A 27,906-nucleotide genomic window follows, 5' to 3' on the forward strand; every position below is an offset into this window, starting at 1 on the left:
ACTGTATTGTTTGGGATGTACCATGAATATGCTAAGCTGAAGCATCAGGTAGAAATTAATTAGGTTTACAACACCTTAGTAATAACATTGTAATAATATCTATTGTTATAATACTGTTATAAGACTGTTCTATACCTGTTTGTTGCTCAGCTGTATCAAACCTGTTAAGAAGCATGTTCCCTACCACGTGGTCAAAACGTTGACCTCACACACACTGTAAACCAGGGGTTCCCATTCCCAACTTTTGTCTCCCAGGGCCTCCTTTTTTGCCTTTTAAATACACCACCAAAAGCTTGATTGTGTATAATTTGAGGGCCCTAGGAAGGTTTTTATATATTGAAGCTCATTTCCTGCAATTCCACATAGTTTTAGAACACTCATGACATCCTTTGGTAGGCTATTTAATGATAATAAAAAATTAAATAATAATAATAATGGATAAGGAAAATAAAGTCTAGACCCGATTTCCCCAGATGTTATTCCGCTACCTAATATGTTTTATTATTATAATTTATATTAACCCTCTATTTAATTATACATAGTCTTTTACAGAAAGTGAATATATCAATTGATAGCGACAGAGTCACACATTGTATAACTCCTTGAATTTAAGCCGTAGCTCAGATTCTGAATGTCATAGAGACAAACCATATATCCCCCATGTGCATCATAGTTGCGTCTTCCTCCAGCTTGTTTCTAGACAAAAGCATCACAGATTTCAGTGTCGTTATAGATCGGTAAATAAAATCGCAAATACCCCTCAAATCAAGGAAGGTTCCGCGCCCCCCAGGTAACTTTAGGGGGCGCGACCCCTAGATTGGGAACCTCTGCTATAAACCACATACGCACATCACACACACATCACACACACTTCACACACACACCTGAGCTGAGCAGAATACAGTGCACACAGGAGGTTCAGTTAATAACATGCAATCACTGGAGTAACAGAATCTGAGGGGGGGAAGAGAGTTATATACTACAGTTGCAATTTCTCATGTTGCAATACGGTTTGTTCAATGTTTAATGGAGACATCTGACTATAACTGAGTACCACCAGAGCTAGCTGTGAGAGTTAGATAAGGGTGTCAGACATGGGGTGCGGGGGCCATCTGATGTGGCCAAATGTTATCTAATCAATGTGTGTTCCCAACACCAGCAACCACCAACCTCTCAGATAACATGTGATCTGGTGTGACAATAAAAATCCCTCTTCCTGGTGCCTCCAGGCTATGAGCTAATCACTGTCTTACTAGATGATGATTGTGATGGTGTGTTGGGGATTTTTGTTGTTGTCCTATTTTCACCAATGAGCACTTCTGACACTTCTGATCTAATTAGTGTCTTCAACTAAAGTAAAAATGTAATAAGCACAAGGACCTGGACATGATTTTTGAAGCTAAATGATGTTGATACCCCTGATTTAGAGGCTGTAAAGTGATGTTAATATGAAGTGAGTAGCCTATATTTAGTATAGGACACGGATGCAGGTGTTGGTTTCGGGGTAATTTCAAAGGCAGGGGTTGAATACCGTGCCAAGGTGACGTCAAGCGGCACACATTGGAGATACACAGACAGATACTGAGTATGCAAAGAGCTTGAGAAACACAGAGATATATACAAATACAGATGAATGGAAAAATATTTATATAAGAAACATTTGCATTGATGTGCATATCCAAAGGTAGACTACTGTACTGTATACAGAGAAAGTGAACATGCTGTCTCCACTCTCCAACTGTGAAGATGTCAAGTAAACAGGAGAACGTCTTGTTATCAGTTACTGACTCCATGCAGCTCATCACAATAACAAAGATGTCGGCCAGTAATGGAGCTCTTCATATGGCTACTGGACTAGTATTTCCATATTTAGCTTCAGTTCACTACATTGGAATATAGTACAGCAACTGTCATGAGGATATGGCAAAGTAGTCTGCGCTGCCATGTTCTAAAATCACAACACTTCTAGTGTAAAGCCACATTTAGAAATATTCTACACATTCTACATGTATTCCAGGTAGCCTATGGAGGAAATCAATTGTCATCCCTCCATCCCACCTCTCCTCTCAACTAAAGTGCACCTTCTCTGCTTAATCCTCGTCCTTAATCTGTTTTATGTAAGATAACAGGGAGACAAACCTGTGTCAACACTGCGAGCAGAGACCAAAACACAGAACCATGTCTGGTGCACTGCACTACAAGATACCATGGTAACTAGGGTACCTAACCCACCTGCTGCTTGTCCACGGTCTCCTTGCTGACCGTGGAGCCTTTGTGCGCGGGAACCCTCTCGCACGTGCACCCCTCCAGCAAGTAGATCCCAGAGGGCCGCGTGCTCTGGTCGTTGTCGAAGTAAAAGAGCACATTCTGGTAGAGAGCGAAGTACTTGTCGTTCCACCGACTGTTCTCCGAAGACTTCTTGCTCAGGATACCGCGTTTTGTGCCCTCTTTGCGCGCGACAACCGACAGATATAGAGCGTGGCCCTCATTATATCGCACGCTCTTCTGCATTTTCCGTGAGACCCCTTCTCGCTGTCGATTTCAATAAGTGATCGTTGTTGTTGATGTCATATCTGTGACATCTCTCTCATATTTTCAAAGAGAGTTGGACAGGAAATGAGAGAGAGGAAGTAGATGTGGAGGAGCGAGAGAGGTAATCCAAGTTTACCACGGACGTGCAGGGAAAAGTTTGGAGTCCTATCCACGCAGCGCGCTGCAAAGCAGCAGACTCTAGCGCCTTCTACTCACTCAGATGGACTCACCAACCAGAAATAAATCTATACACCCACGTTGCAATGCCTCAGACTTTCAGAACGTGTTCCAAACGGCCCCAAATGACAAGAAAATGTATATTCAAAATGGAAAATCGCAAAATCGTTTCGTTCAGGCTGTAGCTGCGTAAAACCAAAATTGATTGAGTGAACAAACGGTGAAAACAGCCCTAATCGGATTTGACAGGTCGCTCTGGACTGGAGCTACTGTCTGTCACTGTAGCATAGCCTGGTTACTGTATGTCTTTCGGGGCGGGACGACTGACAGTCATTGTACAGTCTAGCTGCAGCGTTTGCGCCTCCCTCGCGCTCAGTTGTGGTAAAAAGGTGAAACTATAGGTTTTACTCAGGGGCGGACTGGGACAAGAATTCGGCCTTGGAATTGTATCCACACCAGCCCACATCACTGCATGTGCCACCAACTCATCACTAACCATACACACACAACCCATCACCACAAATACACATTACACCCTGACCCTACACACCCGACTTAGACACAGGCAGTAGTGCTGACATATAACATTGGCAGTACAGTACAGATTTCTCAACCATTTCTGTACCAGTGACTGGCGAGACATGGTCCTCTTCCTCTTTTTTAACCAGCTCATGTTGAAAACAAATACAATATGTAAACACACCACTGGAGATACAGCTCACGAGTGGTGTAAAGTACTTAAGTAAAAATACTTGAAAGTACTAATTAAGTCATTTTTTGTGTGTATCTGTACTTTACTATTTCTATTTTTGACTACTTTTACTTCACTACATTCTTAAAATCAAAAAATGTACTTTTTCCTCCATACATTTTTCCTGACACCAAAAAGTACTTGTTACATTTTGAATGCTTAGTAGGACATGAAAATTGTCAAATTCACACACTTATTAAGAGAACATCCCTGGTCATATTGCCTTTAATCTGGCAGACTCACTAAATACAAATGCTCCGTTTGTAAATTATGTCTGAGTGTTGGAGTGTGGATAAGGACACGAAAAGTGTGCTGTCTGGTTTGCTTAATATAAGAAATTGAAAATGATTCATACTTTTACTTTTGATATTGAAGAATATTTTAGCAATTACATTTAATTTTGATACTTACGTATATTTAAAACCAAATACTTTTAGACTTTTACTCAACTAGTATTTTACTGGGTGACTTTCACCATTTCTTGAGTCATTTTCTATTAAGGTATATTTACCCATACTCAAGTATGACAATTGGCTACTTTTTCTACCACTGCAGCGCACCACTGTGCCTCTGCTCTAGCCATTTTGTTACCTCCCTGTTGTGCTGTCTATCTGTCTTATCATCTTCTCTGCTGTCACTCTGTGTTTCTTCTTGTTTTCTGTCTGTCTGCCTGTCTGCTTACTAAAGACTTATACGTTATTAAAGCAAAGGTAACGACCTAGGCTATATTGCAAATCAGTGGCGGTCGGTGATGTTTAATTAAGATCACAGGGGATGATTTTGGTTATGAGCACGGCCATATTTCTATTACAGCATACTAGATGACTGTCATGCATATTCCATTAACCCAGCTCAATGTAACATCGAGAGGTTGCGGCTACTACATGATACTCAAATGTTCCCTTTACTCATCATGAGGCTGCTACGACATAGCCTATGAATGAAAGTTTAGGTCGAGAGACAAATTGGAGTAATCAAGGTGACAGACAGTGATACATTCTATACCACCTTGCACACACTTGCCTGCATCTAGCTGATCTAGGGTGTAATCATTAGTCCAAACTGTTGTAAACAAGAGTTTCTATTGGACAAATTCAGGTAGGTTTATCCCTGTTTCATTACGTTTGCTTCCGTTTAAGAAAAGTTTTTCAGCAGAATTGGCAGAATGAAAACACCCCTGGTCAACCGCAAACACAGTTCACTTTCATAGCAGCCACATACAAAAAGCCTTATCACTTTGCTCATTGTATAATTCCTTATCTCATCTACACGCTCTCCTCTTCTCACCTCTTCCCTTCACTTGTGGATTTCAGTGCAAAATACAACAGCTGTCTGTGACCAGGCGAAAAAACCTTTCCAAGCCAAACCTTCATACCATAACCACTAACCGCTACACACAGCCTACATCGTTGTCACCATATTAGCTGATGTCATAGTCAACATAGCTACTACAACTAACGCGTTAGTAAACCCGATACAATCACGCAGTACAGTATACAGCAAGCAGTTTAGCAGTTACACAGGCAGGCCCCGGTGGCAATACATTTATAAAACCAAAAGTTTACCTTGACTTGGAAGAGTTCCAGTATTGGATAGCCTTAGCCAGCTATCTAACATAAACAGCATTCCTCTCTGTTTGAGCTGGGTGTTTGAGTAGGCTAAATTAACTAGCTGCATTAGCTAGCCAATTAAGTAAGTGAAAGTTTAAAAAAAAATATATATATATATATAGCTAGCTCTCTCTCTCGCTCTGCTGCTTCTCCTTAATTTTTAAAGAAATGTATTGGTTAAAATTTTTTCAACTATTATTGTCTTTCTCTCTCTTTGAGTCAACTACTCACCACATTTTATGCACTGCAGTGCTAGTTAGCTGTAGGTTATGCTTTCAGTACAATATTAATTCTCTGATCCTTTGATTGGGTGGACAACATGTGAGTTCATGCCGCAAGAGCTCTGATATGTTGAATAACGTCCTCCAGAAGTCATCATAAATACTGTGTAAGTCTATGGGGGGGGGGGGGGGGGGACCATGAGTTTCCTAGGTTTTGTATTGAAATCAATGTTCTCAGAGGAGGACGGAAACTAGCTGTCCTCCGGCTCCACCTTGGTGCTAACCCAGAGAGTGCTGTTGAGGCTACTGAAGGCTATTGACCTTCATAGCAAAACAGTGTGTTGTAATCAGTAATTTGGTGACGTGAATATATTTAGTATAGTTTTATCTGAAAAGGATCATGTTTCACTATTTAATTTTTTCTGAAATTAACTGAGTAGGATGTTCCTTCCCTTCCTCCTCTGAGGAGCCTCCACTGTTTAAAATTAGTGCCACATAAGTGTTCCCCTGAATCAACATCTACCCTAAGTGTGAATTACTATTACAGGGCTCCAGAATAACATTTTCCCCTGGTGTCACTGGTGCCATTAACTATAACAGTGGGTGGCACCAGCCCGTGACAACCTTGCCACAACACAGCCGATTGGCTCGAACGCATTAAGAAGGAAAGAAATTCCACAAATTAACTTTTAACAAGGCAAACCTGTTAATTGAAATGCATTCCAGGTGACTACCGCATGAAGCTGGGTGAGAGAATGCCAAGAGTGCGCAAAGCTGTCATCAAGGCAAAGGGTGGCTACTTTGAAGAATCTAAAATTTAAATATATTTGATTTGTTTAACACTTTTTTGGTTACTACATGATTCCATATGTGTTATTTCATAGTTTTGATGTCTTCACTATTATTCTACAATGTAGAAAATAATAAAAAATAAAGAAAAACCCTTGAATGATGTCACGACTTCCGCCGAAGTCGGTCCTTCTCCTTGTTTGGGCGGCGTTCGGCGGTCGACGTCACCGGTCTTCTAGCCATCGCCGCTCCACCTTTCATTTTCCATTTGTTTTGTCTTGTTTTCCCGCACACCTGGTTCACATTCCCTCATCAGACTAAATGTATATTACCCTCTGTTTCCCCCATGTCTGTGTGTGGAATTGTTCTTTGTGTAGGGTGTTACGCTACAGGCTGGCTTGTGCTAGGTTTGTTTCAAACCTAGGTTTGTTTGTTTTGTTTAATCCGGTTCATGTTACCGTGGTTGTGCTGCCTCGCCTGTGCCTTTGGGCCAGGGTGTATATTAAAGTTCTCCTGTTATCACCCATCTCTGCTCTCCTGCGCCTGACTTCCCGGCAACCAGTCACTCACCCCGTTACAAATGAGTAGATGTGTCCAAAATTTTGACTGGTACTGTACATCTTTATGTGCACTAACTAATATAATAGGATAATTAATTTGGGGTTCAACACCTGAGGAAGTGGAAACTCAAAACACATCAACTAGATCGCTAACTATAAATATAATACCCACTGCTAGTAGCCATGTATTCATCCAACAGTAAATGCAATGTTAAATTTTTTTGTTGCAGTTGTAGGCTACTACCCATGAGACATATAGGCCTATGCCCTCACAATGGCCGGTGCACATTTCGTGCCCACGCCGCTCCATATCTCAAAGCTATCTTGGTTGTAAAATAGTTGCTATTGAGCTGAATATGAAATAAAAATCCAATAAAATATTGAGAGTTGAGAAATAAAATTATACTTATTGAAAGCTGAGGCCCTCCTCACTTTGACAGGGACAAGGGGACAAAGCTTGTAAAACTGTGTTTTTCCTGCAATTGCATTTTGAAATGTTATACGATCAGAACACATTTTTCTCTAGAGCGCATGGGGGAAGAGGAGAGTGGCTCGCTCATTACAGCAGCAGGCCCCAGCAAAACAGGTACAGGGGCAGGACAGACACTTTCCTTACAGGAATCATGAAGAAAACTTTGCTGTTTGACCAAGCCATTAGCCGCCCCAAAAATAGGACATAGTAGAATGTGCTCTTTCTACGTTTACAGTATAGGCACCCTTTTCATTTTTTACGATCCGTGATCTTGGCTGTCTAACTGATGAGCTGGAGTAGGTCTCTATGCTAATGCCTCGTTTGACTTTGAACGTGACTTTGCGTTACCTCAGAAAACTGGGCCAGCCCAAAATGTAATTATTACAATTTTTTGGTCCATTTTTACCCAACTAAAAAATGGTCCAGCCCATCTGGCATTTTCCAGATTTGCCAGATGGCCTAATTCCGCCCCTGGTTTTACTCAGCTGGACCTCACAGTGTTGTTGTGAAATGGAATAGAAATTATTAAACATAAATAGTATTTTCTATGATGATGTAGACATAGGCCTACATTTTGGAGACAGGCAGAGGATAGGGTCAGTAAGAAGCAACCATCTAACACCAAATATACAGTCAGAGCATGGCTGGTCTCCTACAATGGGGGCCAAACATACAGTCAGAGCAGGCTGTATGATGGGATTTTAAAAGAACAATGGATAGTTATATTTTAGATTAGTGGCAATTTATTCCTTATTATTTAGAATTGTAAAGTGTGGTTGGAAAAGTAAATATTCCCAAATCAGGCTAGAGTTCATCGGGAGCCTTCCCCTTCCAAGCTTGTAGGTTTCTTACTTCCTGGTCAAGCCCAAGGCGTACCTCCCATTCACTCAGTTGTTTGTGGCTGACCTTGAGATGTTCACTGTCCACTGTCCTGTGGTGCTGAACTGCGGAATTCCGGTACAGCCATTGTCATCACAGTGGTGCTGAATTGCCGTAGCACGTGACTACTACAGTGTCGGTTCAGGTCCCCCTGTCAATGGACAGCGACCGTCTCAGAAGCAGACAGGAAATAACCAAAGAAACAGAAACGGTTTTGTTTCTTTTGAATGTATTTTTAAGTGACTACCGTTGATATTAGACAAGGGGAGAGACAGAGATAGTGGTCTTGTAGGGGCATTCAAAACCTTTCTTTCTCCTCAGTGGGCAGAGGCAGCACTGAAGAATTATGGGGGATTACCCAATATTGTATTGTATGTCTTGTCCATCAACCCCACCCAGGCCATGAATCTCTAAAATGACCCACCACTCCACAATCTGTTTTGTTGATGTTTGGAGTGTAAACAAATCCTTAACGGCAAAAGAGAGCGAGGGATGAAGAGAAAGAGAGAGATTATTTCCCTGTCATCTATTTAATAAATTCCTATATGTTTAGTTTGGAAAGAGAGTTGATGAGAGAAGGTTGTCTGTAGCTCAGTTGGTAAAGCATGACACTTGCATCTCCAGGATAGTGGGTTCGCCTGGTGTAGAGGTGCCTGCCATCCAGGACCTCTACACCAGGCGGTGTCAGAGGAAGGCCCTAAAAATTGTCAAAGACCCCAGCCACACTTGGCAAGCGATACCGGAGTGCCAAGTCTAGGACAAAAAGGCTCCTCAACAGCTTTCACCCCCAAGCCATAAGACTCCGGAACAGGTAATCAAATGGCTACCCGGACTATTTGCATTGTGTGCCCCCCCCCAACCCCTCTTTTACACTGATGCTACTCTCTGTTTATCATATATGCATCATCACTTTAGCTATACATTCATGTACATACTACCTCAATTGGGCCGACCAACCAGTGCTCCCGCACATTGGCTAACCGGGCTATCTGCATTGTGTCCCGCCACCCACCACCCGCCAACCCCTCTTTTACGCTACTGCTACTCTCTGTTCATCATATATGCATAGTCACTTTAACCATATCTACATGTACATACTACCTCAATCAGCCGGACTAACCGGTGTCTGTATGTAGCCTTGCTACTTTTATAGCCTTGCTACTGTATATAGCCTGTCTTTTAATGTTGTTTTATTTCTTTACTTACCTATTGTTCACCTAATACCTTTTTTGCACTATTGGTTATAGATGTCAAAGTTGAAGAAAAATTCTAACATGAATGTTGTGTGTAGATCGTTGATGAATAATGACAATTAAATACATTTTAATCTCAATTTGTAACACAAAAGTCAAGGGGTGTGAACATTTTCTGAAGTCACTGTATATATCACCCAGTGCAGTGGTATACTGTATATGTACCATTTCCCGGTGCAGTGTGTGTATGTACAGCTGAAGTCGGAAGTTTACATACACCTTAGCCAAATACATTTAAACTCGGTATTTCACAATTCCTGACATTTTATCCTAGTAAAAATTCCCTGTCTTAGGTCAGTTAGGATCACCACTTTATTTTAAAAATGTGAAATGTCAGAATAATAGTAGAGAGAATGATTTATTTCAGCTTTAATTTCTTTCATCACATTCCCAGTGGGTCAGAAGTTTACATACCCTCCATTAGTATTTGGTAGCATTGCCTTTAAATTGTTTAACTTGGGTCAAACGTGTCGGGTAGCCTTTTACAAGCTTCCCACAATAAGTTAGGTGAATTTTGGCCCATTCCTCCTGACAGAGCTGGTGTAACTGAGTCAGGTTTGTAGGCCTCCTTGTTCGCACATGCTTTTTCAGTTCTGCCCACATATTTTCTATGGGATTGAGGTCAGGGCTTTGTGATGGCCACTCCAATACCTTGACTTTGTTGTCCTTAAGCCATTTTGCCACAACTTTGGAAGTATACTTGGGGTCATTGTCCATTTGCGACCATGCTTTAACTTCCTGACTGATGTCTTGAGATGTTGCATTCACATAATTTTCATCCCTCATGATGCCATCTATTTTGTGAAGTGCACCAGTCCCTCCTGCAGCAAAGCACCCCCACAACATGATGCTGCCACCCCCGTGCTTCACGGTTGGGATGGTGTTCTTCGGCTTGCAAGCTTCCCCTTTTTTCCTCCAAACATAACAATGGTCATTATGACCAAACAGTTTGATTTTTCTTTCATCAGACCAGAGGACATTTTTCCAAAAAGTATGATCTTTGTCCCCATGTGCAGTTGCAAACCGTAGTCTGGCTTTTTTATGGCGGTTTTGGAGCAGTGGCTTCTTCCTTGCTGAGCGGCCTTTCAGGTTATGTCGATATAGGACTCGTTTTACTGTGGATATAATACTTTTGTACCTGTTTCCTCCAGCATCTTCACAAGGTCCTTTGCTGTTGTTCGGCGATTGATTTGCACTTTTCGCACCAAAGTACGTTCATCTCTAGGAGACAGAATGCATCTCTTTCCTGAGCGGTATGATGGCTGCGTGGTCCCATGGTGTTAATACTTGCGTACTATTGTTTGTACAGCTGAACATGGTACCTTCAGGCGTTTGGAAATTGCTCCCAATGATGAACCAGATTTGTGGAGGTCTACAATTATTTTTCTGAGAGTGATGAGTTTCAGAAGAAAGTTATTTGTTTCTGGCCATTTTGAGCCTGTCAACGAACCCACAAATGCTGATGCTCCAGATACTCAACTTGCTTCTTTAATCAGCACAACATTTTTCAGCTGTGCTAACATAATTACAAAAGGGTTTTCTAATGATCAATTAGCCTTTTAAAATTATCAACTTGGATTAGCTAACACAACATGCCATTGGAACACAGGGGTGATGGTTGCTGATAATGGGCCTCTGTATGTCTATGTAGATATTCCATAAAAAATCTGCCGTTTCCAGCTACAATAGTAATTTACAACATTAACAATGTCTACACTGTATTTCTGATCAATTTTATGTTATTTTAATGGACAAAAAATGTGTTTTTCTTTCAAAAACAAGGACATTTCTAAGTTACTCCAAACTTTTGAACAGTAGTGTATATATTTCTGCCAAGATGACCCAGTACCCTTGCCACCACCGGTGAAAAAAATCCTAGGAGAAATACTGGATTGAGTAACTTTACCTGACAGTTGAGGAATTGCGTTGGTTTAATGGGTTTGTGCGCTCTTCTGGAGCCAGGTTTGAATTCTGTCAGTCACATTGGCGCTGTAACTTGGAAAGATATCTGCAAGAAGGAGGTCAAAATGGGGTGAAGTGTAATGTAGGTAGTTTGAGACCATGCTGTGCCTGAGACCTGAAGACTTCCGTTGGCTCCCTCAGTGGGCTAATGTGCTCCACTTGACTGTGAAACAAAGCATTATTAAAGAAACAAAGATTTACTATATTTATGTCCCCAATCCCCAAAGCAGACAAATAAGACTGGAATACTTCACCTGAGTCTATTTAGCTACTATTTAGCATGGAGTGCCATTCATAAACATAAACAATTCATAAACATTTTTTACTGTATTTGATTAAACCAGAGGAAGAGGCAAAGCGAGAGGGTTAACTGTGCCCAAAATCTGTCTTCTCCAGCAGGTGGCGTTTTTTAAAGTTATCTTATCTTGCCGAGCGAGGAGTTTTTGTATGGAGGTCAACGAGACTGTCGAATTTGGTCAACAAACAATTACATGTCTTGTTTGCTACGTGTGGCTTATTTGATCGAATAAAAGTTTCGTAATACTAAGGTTGTTATGAGAGTACTGATATAAGTAGGACACGTGACATCCTGGCAACTTTGATTTAAAAAAACACTTTATATCGGAGTTGTGCAGGTTGTTCACATGAGTATCTGCCCTCTCAATGACTAGAATGGTCCCGACTGCCTTCCATTTGTTAATACATTTATTTCCATTGTTAGAGCGGCCCCTTGAGTATCTGGTCAATTTAATGGATCATCTGTTATTAAACCCATTCCAGAACAGAAACTAGCAAAATTAAGCAGTTTCCTTTTAAGAGCCATGTAAACAAAGAGCGGGTTTGCTTTATATGAGGTATTTTATTTTACGCACTTTTTATTCTGTGAAGTTGCACGGGGTTCTAAAGGGGTTTCCAGCGATTGCGCGAGCGTAAATGCTTTCTGAATGTGAAAATCTGCGCTCATTCACTTTGTCAGGGGGAGTGAGATAGTTCAATGGGAGTGAGAGAGGAGCATGAATGGAGCAAAATGGCGGATCATGTGCAGGTAACCACAGCTTTATGTTTTTGTAATATATCAATCCTCAATAAGCCTTTGAATGAGCTGTAATAGATATTTCGATGCGTTATTTAATATATAGAGAGTGAATGCATCCATAAAGCGGTCATGGTACAGGTTATGTGCGATATGTGTAGCTAGGATGCGAGCTGCAGTGTTGACTTGTGGCCTGTCATCGTGTAGCTTTCGCCGTTTAAAGATGCGGACCGAAAACAAAACATTGGTGTTTATGAAACATGGCTAACTGTTAACTAGCTAGGACTGTTTCTACTGGGCGAGTGTATTGATTGTAGCAGCTATCCACATTGTCATTATGTTTTATCTCATTCCTTTTTTACGAAGTAAAGAACACCTTTAACATATATGTTCAATGGGTCGGCCTATCTGCTAGCTAGGAGAGGATGGGGAAAATGCAAGCCAGTTAGTTGACAGTAGCTAACTAGCTAGCACTAATTCATTGGTTAGCAACTTTCATACTTCATCCTTCGCGTCCTGAACGAAATCTGGTCTAATATCAAATGTAATTATTGATTATGCTTTGCTTGCTTGATCAGACCGTTCAAATGCACCGCTATTTGTAATTTACCACGCTAGGTTAGCTCTTGCTAGTTTACAGGTATAGCAACATGACATTCTCCCGCGCGACCCTCTTCGTTTTTTTTGTGAGCTGACATGTAGCTAGCTTGGAACCTGGCTCGTGGACGGTGTTGTCGTTATTATACTTATTAAACCCTACCGTGCATATTTTGCAACCAAAACAAGAATGTGCCACTCCGAAACGGACACACCTAGCAAGTTTACTAGATAACGTTATCTGGCATGGATAACACATTTATAACTAGGTATCATTCTATCTGAGAATATAGCTACCATTAGCTAGCTAATCAGCTGACAATTAACTTTGCCAAACAACTAACGTTAACTTCGTCTTTCCAGCCAATGTGCTAAAGTAAGATAGCTTAGCTGGGATGCTGGCTGTCACGTGTGCACATTTTTGTACAACTGACTGACATTAGCTAGCTACTGTTAGCTAGCTAGCACTTGCAGCTAACTGTCATATCAAGCAGATGATAGATTAACAGTAACTATATCTGCCTCAAGCTTTCTGTAACTACTGTTTGTGTTTATAGCAACTTGGCACTGAAAGTGTCGGCGTCTGCTGATGTGAGTAGGTAGCTGGCTAATTGTTAAGTCAGACAGTTTTATGTATGTGTTGATTAAATGAAGTCTTCACCCCACCCAGGTGGCTAATTCTGTGCATTATATACATTATTTTAGAGATGCTTGGTGTCAGTATATATATATTTTTTACGTTAGCTCAGCAGGCTGGTGGTGAGAGAGACAGATGGATATCTAGTTTATTAATAATAACTACAGATGTACGCGCACTGAGGCAGCGCTTCCTGGTCAGGGTGCCTGACCGTGTGACCTAACTGTCTCTTATTGCAAAGTCATCATGGACAGCACGGGACACACACAACAGGCTCCAGACACACAAATTATGTGCTGGCCTGCTCAGAACATTCGTTCTTGCCAATGTTCTCAGGAACCATCAGCATGACATGATGATCTAGCTAGCCCACCCAAATCCTTAGTCAAATGTACTGCACAGCATCAGGACTGTTGTAGTAGTAATATTAGTAGGTGTGTGTGTGGCTATGCGTCAGGCTCAGCAGCAGCAGTGTTGGAGTATTGAGCTCTTATCTATGTCTAGCAGTCCTCTTCTCCCTAGCCATGTGCCATCCAACGCCCTCCCTAGACTAGTACATCCTGTACTATATCAGTAGCTAGCATCAGACTGGCTCTGGGATTCTGCTGACTTGTCCTTTAAACAATATGATGTTGGTCAGGCTAGCTGGGGTGTGCATGCATGAGTGGTTATGTAGTTCTTTACAACAATGGTGTTACTAATGCTAGCTGAGGTGAATAGTCTGCCGCATTGTTACTGGTGGATTTAGTGTCCGTTAGCTGGATGGATTAAGTTTGTGAGTTAGTTAAAACGTATTATGTTAGTGTTGTGTATTGGGGTAAGTTAACTATCTGTGTGGTTTCCAGTCCCAAGCACTCCCTAAAGCTGTAGAGGCTGCTGAGGGGAGGACGGCTCATAATAATGGCTGGAATGGAGTCAATGGAATGGTATGAAACACGTGGTTTCCATACAGTCTCCACTGCCCTATAGCCACTACGTCGGTCTGTGTCTGGCTGGTGTTTAGCCCCTGTGTTTCTATCTAACAAGGGTCATGTTCAATAGGGTGCTATTGAATGTTTATTTTGGTAAACTTTCTTGTCTTTGAAAAAAATTGAGCGAGGCATGTCTATTTTACGAAATAGGCTATATATAGTCTTTCTTATTTCTGTCTGAATGCTCTACAACGTTGTGGCGTACTGATTGGTCACAGCCCAATACAACTGTCTACACCTGTATCTTGGCTGTTGATGAGGGATGTTTTTTGGTGCTCTACTCACTTAGGTCTCTCTCTCCTGTGTGTGTGAGTAGAGCCTAGCCCAGCTAGAGATCCTGTGTAAGCAGCTGTACGAGACAACAGAGACTGGGGTGAGGTTGCAGGCAGAGAAAGCTCTGGTGGAGTTCACTAACAGCCCCGACTGTCTCAGCAAGTGTCAGCTACTACTGGAGAGAGGCAGCGTGAGTAGTACACACACACACTGACATTATATCAACAAGCTGTTGATATTTACCATATTACCTGATAAAAAGGGTGGCAGGAAGCCTAGCAGTTGAAAGCTTTGGGCCATTAACCAAAAGGTCGCTGGTTCGAATCCCTGAGCCGACTAGGTGAAAAATCGTTTGATGTGCCCTAGAGCAAGGCACTTAACCCTAACTGCTCCCGTAAGTTGGTCTGGATAAGAGCGTCAACTAAATGATTAAAATGTAAAAATGACTGACAATGTTTACTGTATGACTTGCTATTTTAGCTCAGCTGATGTGTTGTCTATCTCTGTCCATGCTTGTATTCCCATCTTCCTCTCTTTCTCTCTCTCCCCCTCTCTCCAGTCTTCCTACTCTCAACTTCTTGCAGCTACCTGTCTGTCTAAACTGGTTTCGCGCACCAGCAACCCTCTTCCCTTGGAGCAGCGCATCGATATCCGTAAGACTCACTCACACATCCCACCAGTCTATATTCATGCTGTACAAGTTAGTCCATAAGGCTCGTGTGTGTGTGTGTGTGTGTGTGTGCGCATGCAGGGAACTATGTACTGAACTATCTGGCGACGCGGCCGAAGTTGGCAGAGTTTGTTACCCAGGCTCTGATCCAGCTGTACTCCAGGTAAACCTCTCTCCGCTCCTCTCTCCATCCCTCTCTCCTCCATGTGAGTGATTCTCTCCCTTGTTTTTGTCTCCTCCAGGATCATCAAGCTATGTGTTTTTGTGTGTGTGTGTTTCAGGATTACTAAGCTTGGCTGGTTCGACTGTCAGAAAGACGACTATGTCTTCAGAAACGTCATCGCAGACGTCACACGCTTCCTACAGGTACAAACGTGTGTGTGTGTGTGTGTGTAGCCAATATAATTTGTTTTCTTGAAGTAGGTAGTGGACTGATCAAATCTGCCTTTCTTTGTCTGTCTGTCAGCAGGACAGTGTAGAACATTGCATCATAGGAGTCACCATCCTATCCCAACTGACCAATGAGATCAACCAGGTACTCTACCTCTCCTCCCTCTTTCCTCTCCTCCACATCTCCCTCCTCTCCTCTTACTTCCCCGTCTCCCCTCTAATCTGAAGTGGTGGTTGTGTTGTTGTGTGTGTTAAATATGTGTTTGTTGTTGTGTGTACAGGCAGATACCAGCCATCCTCTGACCAAACACAGGAAGATTGCGTCATCGTTCAGAGACTCGTCCCTCTTTGACATATTCACCCTGTCTTGCAATCTCCTCAAACAGGTGTGTGTGTGAGAGGGATTGTATTAATGTGTTGACATACCTATTGACATCCATTTCCAGTCGTTCTTGTGAACTTAATGTGTGTGTGTCTAGGCGTCGGGTAAGAACCTCAACCTGAATGATGAGAGTCAGCATGGTCTACTGATGCAGCTACTGAAGCTCAGTCACAACTGTCTGAACTATGACTTCATCGGAACGTCTACAGACGAGTCCTCTGATGACCTCTGCACTGTTCAGATCCCCACTTCCTGGAGATCAGGTAACACATTCTGTCAATTCTGTAAAATAGCAGTACTGCGTCACCTATTACTGGTGTTGGGGGTAATGCGTTACGTAATCAGATTCCTTTTATGAGTAGCGAAGTAAAGTAACATGTTACTTTTTCAAATTGGGTAATATTATTACAATTACAATGGGAAACAACGCAAGCGTTGTTTTCAGAGTCATATCTCTACCGGCTGCGTGTTTCCATGATCTGATCTCGACTTGTTTCCTCATTTAATTCTCAAGCGAACGGAGTAAGTTTCACTATTACATTATGATATACAACATGCCACCTCAATATATCAGCAGTTCACTGGCATTTTGTACATAACACAGTAACCTGCGTCTTGGTCAACTTCAGGTTTGTAGTAAATGTAGTAAAGTATTGAGGGAGCACCTCTGATCTTTGCCATTTATCGTTTCTGGGATAGCAAAGCCTATAGAAGGTTTTCCCGTCTAGTGGCGAGTGTGCCCTCTATACATCTCTGTCAGTGTACGTGCGGTCTATAACCAGAACTGGTGGCTCAAGAGAAAGATTTTGAATGAAAAGATAGGAAATCTGTACAGATGTTTGGCTTACAGTACATATGGCTAATTAAGCAGCTCATATGATAGTGCAGCACTTGTAGACTAGCACAGGAAAGCATCGCCACAGATGAAAGGAGAATCGAGTGATCAAACCTGAGTTAATAAGTAGCCTGTCTTTGGTAGAGCGCACCCGGTTCGCTTTGCTCCCTCCGACATTCAAACAACCGGTGAGATTTTTTAAATGAAAGTAACTCAAAGTAGTATAACATTACTTTCCAAACAAAGTAATATTGTAAAGTAACTAGAAATATGTATTACTTTTTTCAAGTAACTAATCCCAATACTGCCTCTTACTGTGTACTAACCTAATCTGTCTCTCTCTTTCTCTCACAGCATTTTTGGATTCCTCCACTCTCCAGCTCTTTTTTGATTTGTATCATTCCATCCCTCCCTCCCTCTCCCCGTTGGTGAGTAAAGCGGAGTGTGTGAGTGTGTGTGGCTTGTATGTTCACTTCAGTACATGATGGGTGTAGTGTTTAATGCTCTGTGTGTGTGTAGGTGTTGTCGTGTCTAGTCCAGATAGCATCAGTGAGGAGGTCTCTGTTCAACAACGCAGAGCGAGCCAAGTTCCTCTCTCACCTGGTGGATGGAGTCAAGAGGATACTAGAGAACCCACAGGTAACACACACACTATTACATGGTACAAGACTCTTAAATTCTGTTATTCCTTCAAATTTGGTCCCCCCTTATTTTGGATGAAATCATATTTTATATGATAACACATTTTATGCTACAAGTAACTAACAATGCTGTCTTTGTTGTTCTAGAGCCTCTCAGACCCTAACAACTACCATGAGTTTTGTCGTCTGTTGGCGCGACTGAAAAGTAACTACCAGCTGGGAGAACTGGTCAAAGTAGAAAACTACCCAGAAGTCATCAGGCTTATAGCCAACTTCACTGTCACCAGTCTACAGGTACTATGTGTGTCTGTCTGTGTGAGACCCTGCAGGCAGATTGGTGCGTGTCTTGGTAAACAGACATTTCATAAATAGTCCTTCTTAAATCTGCCCTTCTATACCTCTCAATGATCTTGTTAGATGTTAACGTTCTGCCGAAAACCTTGTTCTCCTTACTGAGATAACAATGACAATTTTCTGATAACTTTTATATTGTGTGTGTTGCAGCACTGGGAGTTTGCCCCTAACTCTGTCCACTACCTGTTGAGCCTGTGGCAGCGCCTGGCAGCGTCTGTCCCTTACGTTAAAGCCACCGAGCCTCACCTGCTAGAGACATACACACCTGAAGTCACCAAGGCCTACATCACCTCACGCCTCGAGTCTGTCTGCATCATACTCAGGTAACACACACAGACACACACACTCTCACAGATCATTTATGAAACGGTGAAATCATTTTCACGTCTGTGAAGGGATGGGTTAGAGGACCCTCTAGATGACGCAGGGTTAGTCCAGCAGCAGTTAGACCAGCTCTCCACCATTGGTCGCTGTGAATACGAGAAGACCTGTGCCCTATTGGTCCAGCTCTTCGACCAATCAGCACAGACCTACCAGGAACTACTGCAGTCTACCAACTCTAGTGCCATCGACATCACTGTCCAGGAGGGTACGTCTCTTTCCCTCTCAATCAATCAATGAAGTATGTCAAAATATAGCTTTTAACAACACATGTTTTTGTTACCAGGGAGGTTGTTGTGGTTGGTTTATATAATTATATTTCTATATCTATAGGGAGGTTAACATGGTTGGTGTATATAATCGGGGCGGTCATTGGAGGAAGAGTGTCCTTCGCCTCTACAGATGAACAAGACGCCATGGATGGAGAACTAGTCTGTCGGTACGTCCACAAACAAGTAACCTCACCCTAACCAATACCACTACCTATTAGGCTAGTGGCCAATCCTCAAAAAGGGCTTTAGTTTTTGAGATACCCATACCCTAGGTATAACAAAGCACAAGCATGTTTTTCCATATCTCTAATGTCTCCCATACAGGGCATTTGGAAAGTATTCAGACCCCTTCACCTTTTCCACATTTTGTTACATTTTAGAATAAGTCTATAATGTATTACATTGATGAGATAATTCTACACACAATACCCCATAATGACAAAGTGAAAACAGTTTTTTAGAAATGTTTGCAAAAAATAAATTAAATACATTATTTATATACAGTTGAAGTTGGAAGTTTACATACACCTTAGCCAAATACATTTAAACTCAGTTTTTCACAATTCCTGACATTTAATCCAAGTAAAAATTCCCAGTCTTAGGTCAGTTAGGATCACCACTTCATTTTAAGAATGTGAAATGTCAGAATAATAGTAGAGAGAATGATTTATTTCAGCTTTCATCACATTCCCAGTGGGTCAGAAGTTTACATACACTCAATTAGTATTTGGTAGCATTGCCTTTAAATTGTTTAACTTGGGTCAAAAGTTTCAGGTAGCCTTCCACAAGCTTCCCACAATAAGTTGGGTGAGTTTTGGCCCATTCCTCCTGACAGAGCTGGTGTAACTGAGTCAGGTTTGTAGGCCTCCTTGTTCGCACACGCTTTTTCAGTTCTGCCCACAAATTGTCTATAGGATTGAGGTCAGGGCTTTGTGATGGCCACTCCAATACCTTGACTTTGTTGTTGTGGCAAAATGGCTTAAGGACTTTGGAAGTATGCTTGGGGTTATTGTCCATTTGGAAGACCCATTTGCGACCAAGCTTTAACTTCCTGACTGATGTCTTGAGATGTTGTTTCAATATATCCACATAATTTTCCTACCTCATGATGCCATCTATTTTGTGAAGTGCACCAGTCCCTCCTGCAGCAAAGCACCCCCACAACATGATGCTGCCACCCCCGTGCTTCACGGTTGGGATGGTGTTCTTCGGCTTGCAAGCCTCCCCCTTTTTCCTCCAAACATAACAATGGTCATTATGGCCAAACAGTTCTATTTTTGTTTCATCAGACCAGAGGACATTTCTCCAAAAAGTACGATCTTTGTCCCCATGTGTAGTTGCAAACCGTAGTCTGGCTTTTTTATGGCGGTTTTGGAGCAGTGGCTTCTTCCTTGCTGAGCGGCCTTTCAGGTTTCAGAAGAAAGTTATTTGTTTCTGGCCATTTTAAGCCTGTAATCGAACCCACATGCTGATTAGAGGTCGACCGATTATGATTTTTCTACGCCGGTATCGATGGCTTATTTTGGTCCTTCAATAATCGGTATCGATACCGATTATTGAAGGACCAAAATAAGCCAATTTTTAAAATTTGTTTTTGCATTTAATTTATTTGTAGTAATGACAATTACAACAATACTGAAGGAACAATGAACACTTTTATTTTAACTTAATATAATACATAAATAAAATCTATTTAGTTTCAAATAAATAATCTAACATGTTCAATTTGGTTTAAATAATGCTAAAACAGTGTTGGAGAAGAAAGTAAAAATGCAAGATGTGCCATGTAAAAAAAAAAGCGTTTAAGTTCCTTGCTCAGAACATGAGAACATATGAAAGCTGGTGGTTCCTTTTAACATGAGTCTTCAATGTTCCCAGTTAAGAAGTTTTAGGTTGTAGTTATTATAGGAATTATGATGCGTCGACTATTTCTCTCTATACAGTTTGTATTTCATATACCTTTGACTATTGGATGTTCTTATTGGCACTTTAGTATTACCAGCCTAATCTCGGGATTTGATAGGCTTGAAGTCATAAACAGCGCTGTGCTTCAAGCATTGCTAAGAGCTGCTGGCAAACGCAGTAAAGTACTGTTTGAATGAATGCTTACGAGCCTGCTGCTGTCTACCACAGCTCAGCCAGACTGCTCTATCAAATATCAAATCATAGACTTGATTATAATAAACACACAGAAATACGAGCCTTTGGTCATTAATATGACGAAACGTTTATTCTTTCAGTGAAATACGGAACCGTAACGTATTATATCGAACGGGTGGCAACCCTAAGTCTAAATATTGCTGTTACATTGCACAACCTTCAATGTTATGTCATAAGTATGTAAAATTCTGGCAAATGAATTGCGGTCTTTGTTAGGAAGAAATGGTCTTCAAACAGTTTGCAACGATCCAGGCAGCCCAAACTGCTGCATTAACCCTGACTCTGCTTGCACTGAACGCAGGAGAAGTGACACAATTTTGCTAGTTAATATTGCCTGCTAACATGCATTTATTTTAACTAAATATGCAGGTTAAAAAAAATATACTTCTGTGTATTGATTTTAAGAAAGCCATTGATGTTTATGGTTAGGTACATTTGTGCAACGATTGTGCTTTTTTCGCGAATGCGAAATCATCACCCGTTTGGTGAAGTTGAAGTAGGCTGTAATTCGATGATCAATTAACAGGCACCGCATTGATTATATGCAACGCAGGACAAGCTAGTTAACCTAGTAATATCATCAACCATGTGTAGTTATGTGAAGATAAGTTTAATGCTAGCTAGCAACTTACCTTGGCACCTTGCAGCCACAAGGTCCTTTTGACACTGCACTCGCGTAACAGGTGGTCAGCCTGCCAAGCAGTTTCCTTGTGGATTGCAATGTAATCGGCCGTAATCGGCATCCAAAAAGGCAGATTACCGATTTTGTTATGAAAACTTGAAATCGGCCCTAATTAATCGGCCATGCCGATAAATCGGTCGACCTCTAGTACCCATGTTCAAAATCAATTACGTAGTCCTCCATTGCAACTGAAATGTCTCTCGTAACTCTGTCAAAGTTCAAATACGCTTCGTAGGCACAGTTTTGCTCTTTAAGAAACACAGAATCCAGTGCTCTGATCAAAGTTCCCATTCCGTCATCCTGGGTCAAATCCTCCGCGGATATTTCCAGTGCTGTATCTCTTGCTCTTCCCTCGAGCAATAATACCACTGCAAGTGCTTGCTTTTTCTTGTCCAGATTGGTAACCCGTATCCAGATTCCAAGTAAATTTTTCCAACTCGCATACGACCTCTTCTCGTCAAAGCGAGGTGGCACATTTTGTATTTATTAGCCATCTTCTGAAACCAATGTGGTCTCCAAATGACACAACTAGGTTCCAGTTTAGCAGTTTACTTCACAATATCAGCGCGGTATTACACTCTGGCCCGGTACAACAGAGACTAAAACTTCTGTGCAGGTGCACTTCTAACAGAGGGAGAGGACCGTAATAACAGAAATATAGGGCTACTTAAAGCATTAACTTAACTCATGCATTGGTCTGAGAAACTGCAGAAAGATGCCTTTAAGGCAAACAAGAGGCTCCTTAGGATGGTGTAACTTGCTTTATGTGATCGTTTATGGTGGCTGGGAATTGAATGTGAGATGGTGGTCTTTGTGCACCATGCTTTGTGCACCAGCTCAGGGATCAACTTCAAAAGTCAATGTGTTTAGAGCTGTGCTATGTCCCTCAACCAACGCTTCTTATTAATAGTCTATGACCTAGCTACACTCTAACGTCTAAGTAACCTGAGGACACCCTCACAGGTTCTGTCACTCTCCATCTCCTGCTGGGCATGCCCCAGTACATAATCAATGCCAACCACCCACACTTAATATTGGCCAAATTATCTTCCGACCTGACTTCCAATGGAATATAAAGAAATACGTAGGACGTGACCTGCAGGGCTTTTTACCACATTAAACATAAAGAAAATCCACCCACAGGCCAGTTAATCGTTGGAAAGCTCTAAAGGTAAGTCTGTGTTTGACATCCCTTTCACAGACATTACAGGCATAAGTGTTGTACACAATTCTGAAAAAATGCCTCTCATTTACAAAATTAATATTTATAGGTGATTTTTATCCTCTCTGGGATATTCGGGACGGTAGCGTCCCACCTCGCCAACAGCCAGTGAAATTGCAGGGCGCCAAATTCAAAACAACAGAAATCCCATAATTAAAATTCCTCAAACATACAAGTATTTTACACCCTTTTAAAGATGAGCTTGTAAATCCAGCCACAGTGTCCAATTTCAAAAAGGCTTTACGACGAAAGCACACCAAACGATTATGTTAGGTCAGCACCTAGTCACAGAAAAACACACTGAAAAAAACGCCATTTTTCCAGCCAAAGAGAGGAGTCACAAAAAGCAGAAATAGAGATAAAATTAATCACTAACCTTTGATGATCGTCATCAGATGACACTCATAGGACTTCATCGAACAAAACATACATGTATTGTGTAACATGAAGTTCATATTTATATCCAAAAATCTCTGTTTACATTGGCGTGTTATGTTCAGTAGTTCCAAAACATCCGGTGATTTTGCAGAGCCACATCAATTTACAGAAATACTCATAATAAACATTGCTAAAAGATACAAGTGTTATGCATGGAATTTTAGATCCACTTCTCCTTAATGCAACCGCTGTGTCAGATTTCAAAAAAACTTTACGGAAAAAGCACACCATGCAATAATCTGAGTACGGCGCTCAGACACAAAAATAAGCCATACAGATACCCGCCATGTTGTGGAGTCAACAGAAGTCAGAAATAGCATTATAAATATTCACTTACCTTTGATGATCTTCATCAGAATGCACTCCCAGGAATCCCAGTTCCACAATAAATGTTTGTTTTGTTCGATAAAGTCCATTTATGCCCAAATACCTCCTTTTTGTTTGCGCGTTTAGTACACAAATCCAAACTCGGGAGGCGCGGGCAAGTCCAGGCGAAAGTTCAGACGAAAAGTCATATTACAGTTCGTAGAAATATGTCAAACGAAGTATAGAATCAATCTTTAGGATGTTTTTATCATAAATCTTCAATAATGTTTCAATCGGAGAATTCCTTTGTCTGTAGAAATGCAATGGAACGCAGCTAACTCTCATGGGAGTGTGCGAGACTGAGCTCATTTCACTCTGCCAGACCCCTGACTCAAACAGCTCTCATTCCCCCCTCCTTCACAGTAGAAGCATCAAACAAGGGTCTAAAGACTGTTGACATCTAGTGGAAGCCTTAGGAAGTGCAATATGACCCCATAGACACTGTATATTCGATAGGCAATGACTTGAAAAACTACAAACCTCAGATTTCCCACTTCCTGGTTGGATTTTTTCTCAGGTTTTTGCCTGCCATGTGAGTTCTGTTATACTCACAGACATCATTCAAACAGTTTTAGAAACTTCAGAGTGTTTTCTATCCAAATCTACATTGACACAATCTATATGCATATTCTAGATTTTAGGCCTGAGTAGCAGGCAGTTTACTCTGGGCACCTTTTTATCCAAGCTACTCAATACTGCCCCCCAGTCCCAAAGAAGTTAACGTTCATTAAATGTTATAATGGAAGCCATATTGGATTTTGGATGCCATATCGGATTTGAGGCAAAATATAAAGATAATCTGTGATGGTCCCCTGACTTAAATGCAAGACTACCGGCTAAAGATACAAAATCGTTGGTGGGATTCCCCCCCCCCCCCCCCGTATTTGTATTCAACATTTTAGCAACTTGCAATATTGAGTTATGTGGCCCAAGTTGACTGAACACATTCTCATTTACAGCAACGACCTGGAGAATAGTTACACTGTGAGTTAAGAGGGTGTGTTACAATATCTATCAATTTAACCACTTTCTTAGTAAAATATTTGGACAACCATCCATTTCATATAGTAGACCCTAGAGATATGGAAAACATGGTTGTGTTTTGTTATACCTCGGGTAGGGGCATCGCCACATTTTTGGGGCCTTGCCACTAGCCTAATACATTGAGTGCACAAAACATTATGAACACCTTCCTAATATTGAGTTGCACCCTCAGAACAGCCTAAATTATTTTCTTGCCCATTCATCCTCTGAATTGCACACATACACAGTCCATGTCTCAAGGTTTAAAAATCATTCTCCCTTTAATCTACACTGATTTAAGTGTATTTAACAAGTGACATCAATAAAGGATCATAGCTTTCACCTGGTCAGTCTGTCATGGAAAGAGCAGGTGTTCCTAATGTTTTGTACACTCAGTGTACATGTCCTATTGTAAATGTACCTCAGGATACAGCAGCAGATGAGTCAATCGTGTGTGTCTCAGGATGCTTTTACATTTTTATTTATTTATTTAACTAGGCAAGTCGGTTAAGAACAAATTCTTATTTTACAATGACGGCCTAACCCGGGCAACGCTGGGCCAATTGTGCCGCCGCCCTGTGGGACTCCCAATCACAGGCGGTTGTGATACAGCCCGGGATCGAACCAGGGTCTGTAGTGACGCATTGAGGTGCAGTGCCTTAGACCACTGCGCCACTCGGGGGCCCTGATGCTGAGTCAATCACAAGTGTGTGTGTGTGTGTGTCAGAGTGCTCCAGTTGATGAACCTAACAGACTCGCGGCTGGCCCAGGCGGGTAATGAGCGGTTGGAGTTGGCCATGCTCAGCTTCTTTGAACAGTTCAGGAAAATCTACATCGGAGACCAGGTGCAAAAGTCCTCCAAGGTAAATACTTTTACCACACACAGAGTTATGTTTCAGACCTTAAACATGATTTAATGTTGATGAGTCCACATGTCATACTGTCTTGTTTAGATCCACAGCTATCTCTATCTCTCTCCGTTCCTCTCTAAGCATGACTAACTCTCTCACTCTTTCTCTCTCTCTATTCCTCGCTTAGCAAGACTAACTATGTTACTATCTCAATTCAAAGGGCTTTATTGGCATGAGAAACATATGTTTACATTGCCAAAGCAAGTGAAATAGATAATAAACAAAAGTTAAATAAACAATACAAAATGAACAGTTAACATTACACTCACAAAAGTTCCAAAGGAATAGAGACATTTCAAATGTCATACTATGGCTATGTAGTATTGTAATGATGTGCAAATAGTTAAAGTACAAAAGAGAAAATAAATAAACATAAATATAGGTTGTATTTACCATGGTGTTTGTTTTTCACTGGTTGCCCTTTTCTTGTGGCAACCGGTCACAAATCTTGCTGATGTGATGGCACACTGGTATTTCACCCAATGGATATGGGAGTTTATCAAAATTTGCTTTTTTCCCCCGAATTCTTTGTGGGTCTGTGTAATCTGAGGGAAATATGTGTCTCTAATATGGTCATACATTTGGCAGGAGGTTAGGAAGTGCAGCTCAGTTTCCACCTCATTTTGTGGGCAGTGTGCACAAAGCCTATCTTCTCTTGAGAGCCAGGCCTGCCTATGGCGGCCTTTCTCAATAGCAAAGCTATGCTCTCTTCCTTCCTCTCATGACTGACTCCATTTCTCTCCATTCCGTTCTCTGCCTGTAACTAGTGGGAGATATGTTATATTTGAACTAATAGCTCTTTTGTCTGTGGGTGTGTTAGTGCTGACACACAGCCTTGGGCTGACTGACTGAGTGTGTTTTCTTTGTGCTGGGCAGAGGCTGCGAAATGTGAACAGCTCAGATAAGTGGTGACAGTCGAGAGCAGCCCTCCCCCAACGTGTCGGTTTGGTCTTATAGTTATCCTCCCCTATCCCTTCTTAGTGACATGGTCAGTTTTACTGTTAACATGGTGGATAATGTAGGTGGAATCATGGCTAACCAGAGAATTCTCCATGGAAGTGGGGTGGAGGCAGGGGAGTACTAGAATAATTAATGTGGGGTGGAGGTGGGAGGAGTTCTAGAATAATTAATATAAAGTGGGGTGGAGGTGGGAGGAGTTCGAGAATAATTAATGAGGAGGTTTGGAGGCGGGAGGAGTTCGAGAATAATTAATATAAAGTGGGGTGGAGGCGGGAGGAGTTCTAGAATAATTAATATAAAGTGGTGTGGAGGCGGGAGGAGTTCTAGAATAATTAATATGATGAGGGTTCTGGAATGTCTCATTTCAGGTTGTGTATGTGTGAGATGGACCGTATGAGTCTGAGGTGTCAGAATAAAGAACACCCCAGACCTGCAGGAGATACACACCCCTCTGACACCTGCTACCCTAACCCCCCGATACTAAGGCAAACCATCCTCAGCTCTGCTCAACTTAACACTATCACACAGACTCTCTTGATCTCACTCACTCTCTTCCTCACACACTACTTTACCTCAGAGCTCAGGGTTTGGTGGAATGTTGGGGAGATGAGAGCAGAGCTGATTGGTGTGTGTTTGTCTTTAACCCTGTGGAGATGTATGACTAGTGCTACGCTGCTGGCAGCTGTTACTGTTTGTGATTATATCATAGTTGTCCTACTGTGTAGTTGCTCTCTCTCCAGGGGATCTTCCAATGGTTAATGGCGTGTGTCTGTGTGTGTGTCACAGCTGTACCGGCGGCTGTCAGAGGTTCTGGGGCTGAATGATGAGACCATGGTACTCAGCGTCTTCATTGGAAAAATGTGAGTTTCAACACTTCCTGTGTTACGACAACTGCTGGTTCTATGAACTAACCACTGATTTAATACCATTTGTGATTGCAGCATCACCAATCTGAAGTACTGGGGCCAGTGTGAACCAATCACTTCCAAGACACTTCAGTTACTCAATGACCTCTCCATAGGATATCCTTTTGCGCGTGTGTGCGTGTGAGAGAAAAGGGGGGGGGTGTATTTGGTATTCTGCTATATTCCAGCTCCTGTGTTGTCTCTTTGACGGTGTGTGTGTGTACGTACAGCAGTGTGAGGAAGTTGGTGAAACTCAGCGCTGTTCAGTTCATGCTGAACAACCACACAGTAAGTACCCTGACCTTTGACCCCTCACCCTGACCCCTAACACTAACCGCCTGAAACTCAATGTATGCTTTTTCATCCAGTTCTTTTCCCATAATGCCCTTTTCCTTTCTCCTATGATGTCAGAGCGAGCACTTCTCCTTCCTGGGCGTGAACAACCAATCAAACCTCAGCGACATGAGGTGTCGCACCACGTTCTACACCGCACTGGGACGCCTGCTGATGGTCGACCTAGGTAGACACACACACACACACACACACACACACACACACACACATCTACAGTTTACACGATTATCAGTAATGATCTTA

At 41.8% G+C, this 27,906-nt stretch overlaps 2 protein-coding genes across 15 annotated transcripts in view; one reads left to right on the forward strand and one right to left on the reverse strand.

Moving 5' to 3' along the window:
* The window catches only part of LOC120044975 (ras-specific guanine nucleotide-releasing factor 2-like), a 40,244-nt gene extending 37,240 nt beyond the window's left edge, over positions 1–3,004 (reverse strand). For all 10 annotated transcript variants that reach the window (XM_038989759.1, XM_038989752.1, XM_038989751.1 and 7 more), the window contains exon 1: positions 2,233–3,004. In XM_038989759.1, coding sequence (XP_038845687.1) covers positions 2,233–2,511 — 279 coding nt within the window. In that variant the 5' untranslated portion in view covers positions 2,512–3,004. The remainder of the gene's footprint in view (positions 1–2,232) is intronic.
* A 9,130-nt stretch (positions 3,005–12,134) lies between these two features.
* LOC120044977 (exportin-7-like) overlaps positions 12,135–27,906 on the forward strand; it is a 31,114-nt gene continuing 15,342 nt past the window's right edge. For 2 of the 5 annotated variants that reach the window (XM_038989761.1, XM_038989764.1), the window contains exons 1-19: positions 12,135–12,251; positions 14,761–14,907; positions 15,277–15,370; positions 15,469–15,550; positions 15,669–15,753; positions 15,854–15,922; positions 16,059–16,163; positions 16,257–16,422; positions 17,349–17,422; positions 17,514–17,633; positions 17,783–17,929; positions 18,140–18,312; positions 18,385–18,578; positions 18,704–18,809; positions 25,261–25,396; positions 27,191–27,264; positions 27,346–27,426; positions 27,534–27,597; positions 27,721–27,829. In XM_038989761.1, the coding sequence (XP_038845689.1) occupies positions 12,201–12,251; positions 14,761–14,907; positions 15,277–15,370; positions 15,469–15,550; positions 15,669–15,753; positions 15,854–15,922; positions 16,059–16,163; positions 16,257–16,422; positions 17,349–17,422; positions 17,514–17,633; positions 17,783–17,929; positions 18,140–18,312; positions 18,385–18,578; positions 18,704–18,809; positions 25,261–25,396; positions 27,191–27,264; positions 27,346–27,426; positions 27,534–27,597; positions 27,721–27,829 (2,077 nt within the window). In that variant the 5' untranslated portion in view covers positions 12,135–12,200. Of the gene's footprint in view, positions 12,252–14,113; positions 14,400–14,760; positions 14,908–15,276; positions 15,371–15,468; positions 15,551–15,668; positions 15,754–15,853; positions 15,923–16,058; positions 16,164–16,256; positions 16,423–17,348; positions 17,423–17,513; positions 17,634–17,782; positions 17,930–18,139; positions 18,313–18,384; positions 18,579–18,703; positions 18,810–25,260; positions 25,397–27,190; positions 27,265–27,345; positions 27,427–27,533; positions 27,598–27,720; positions 27,830–27,906 lie in introns of those variants that run through there. The other 3 variants (XM_038989762.1, XM_038989765.1, XM_038989763.1) reach the window with 2 other exon arrangements.

The sequence above is a fragment of the Salvelinus namaycush genome, chromosome 3, assembly GCF_016432855.1.
Source record: "Salvelinus namaycush isolate Seneca chromosome 3, SaNama_1.0, whole genome shotgun sequence".
Classification (NCBI taxonomy): Eukaryota; Metazoa; Chordata; class Actinopteri; order Salmoniformes; family Salmonidae; genus Salvelinus; species Salvelinus namaycush.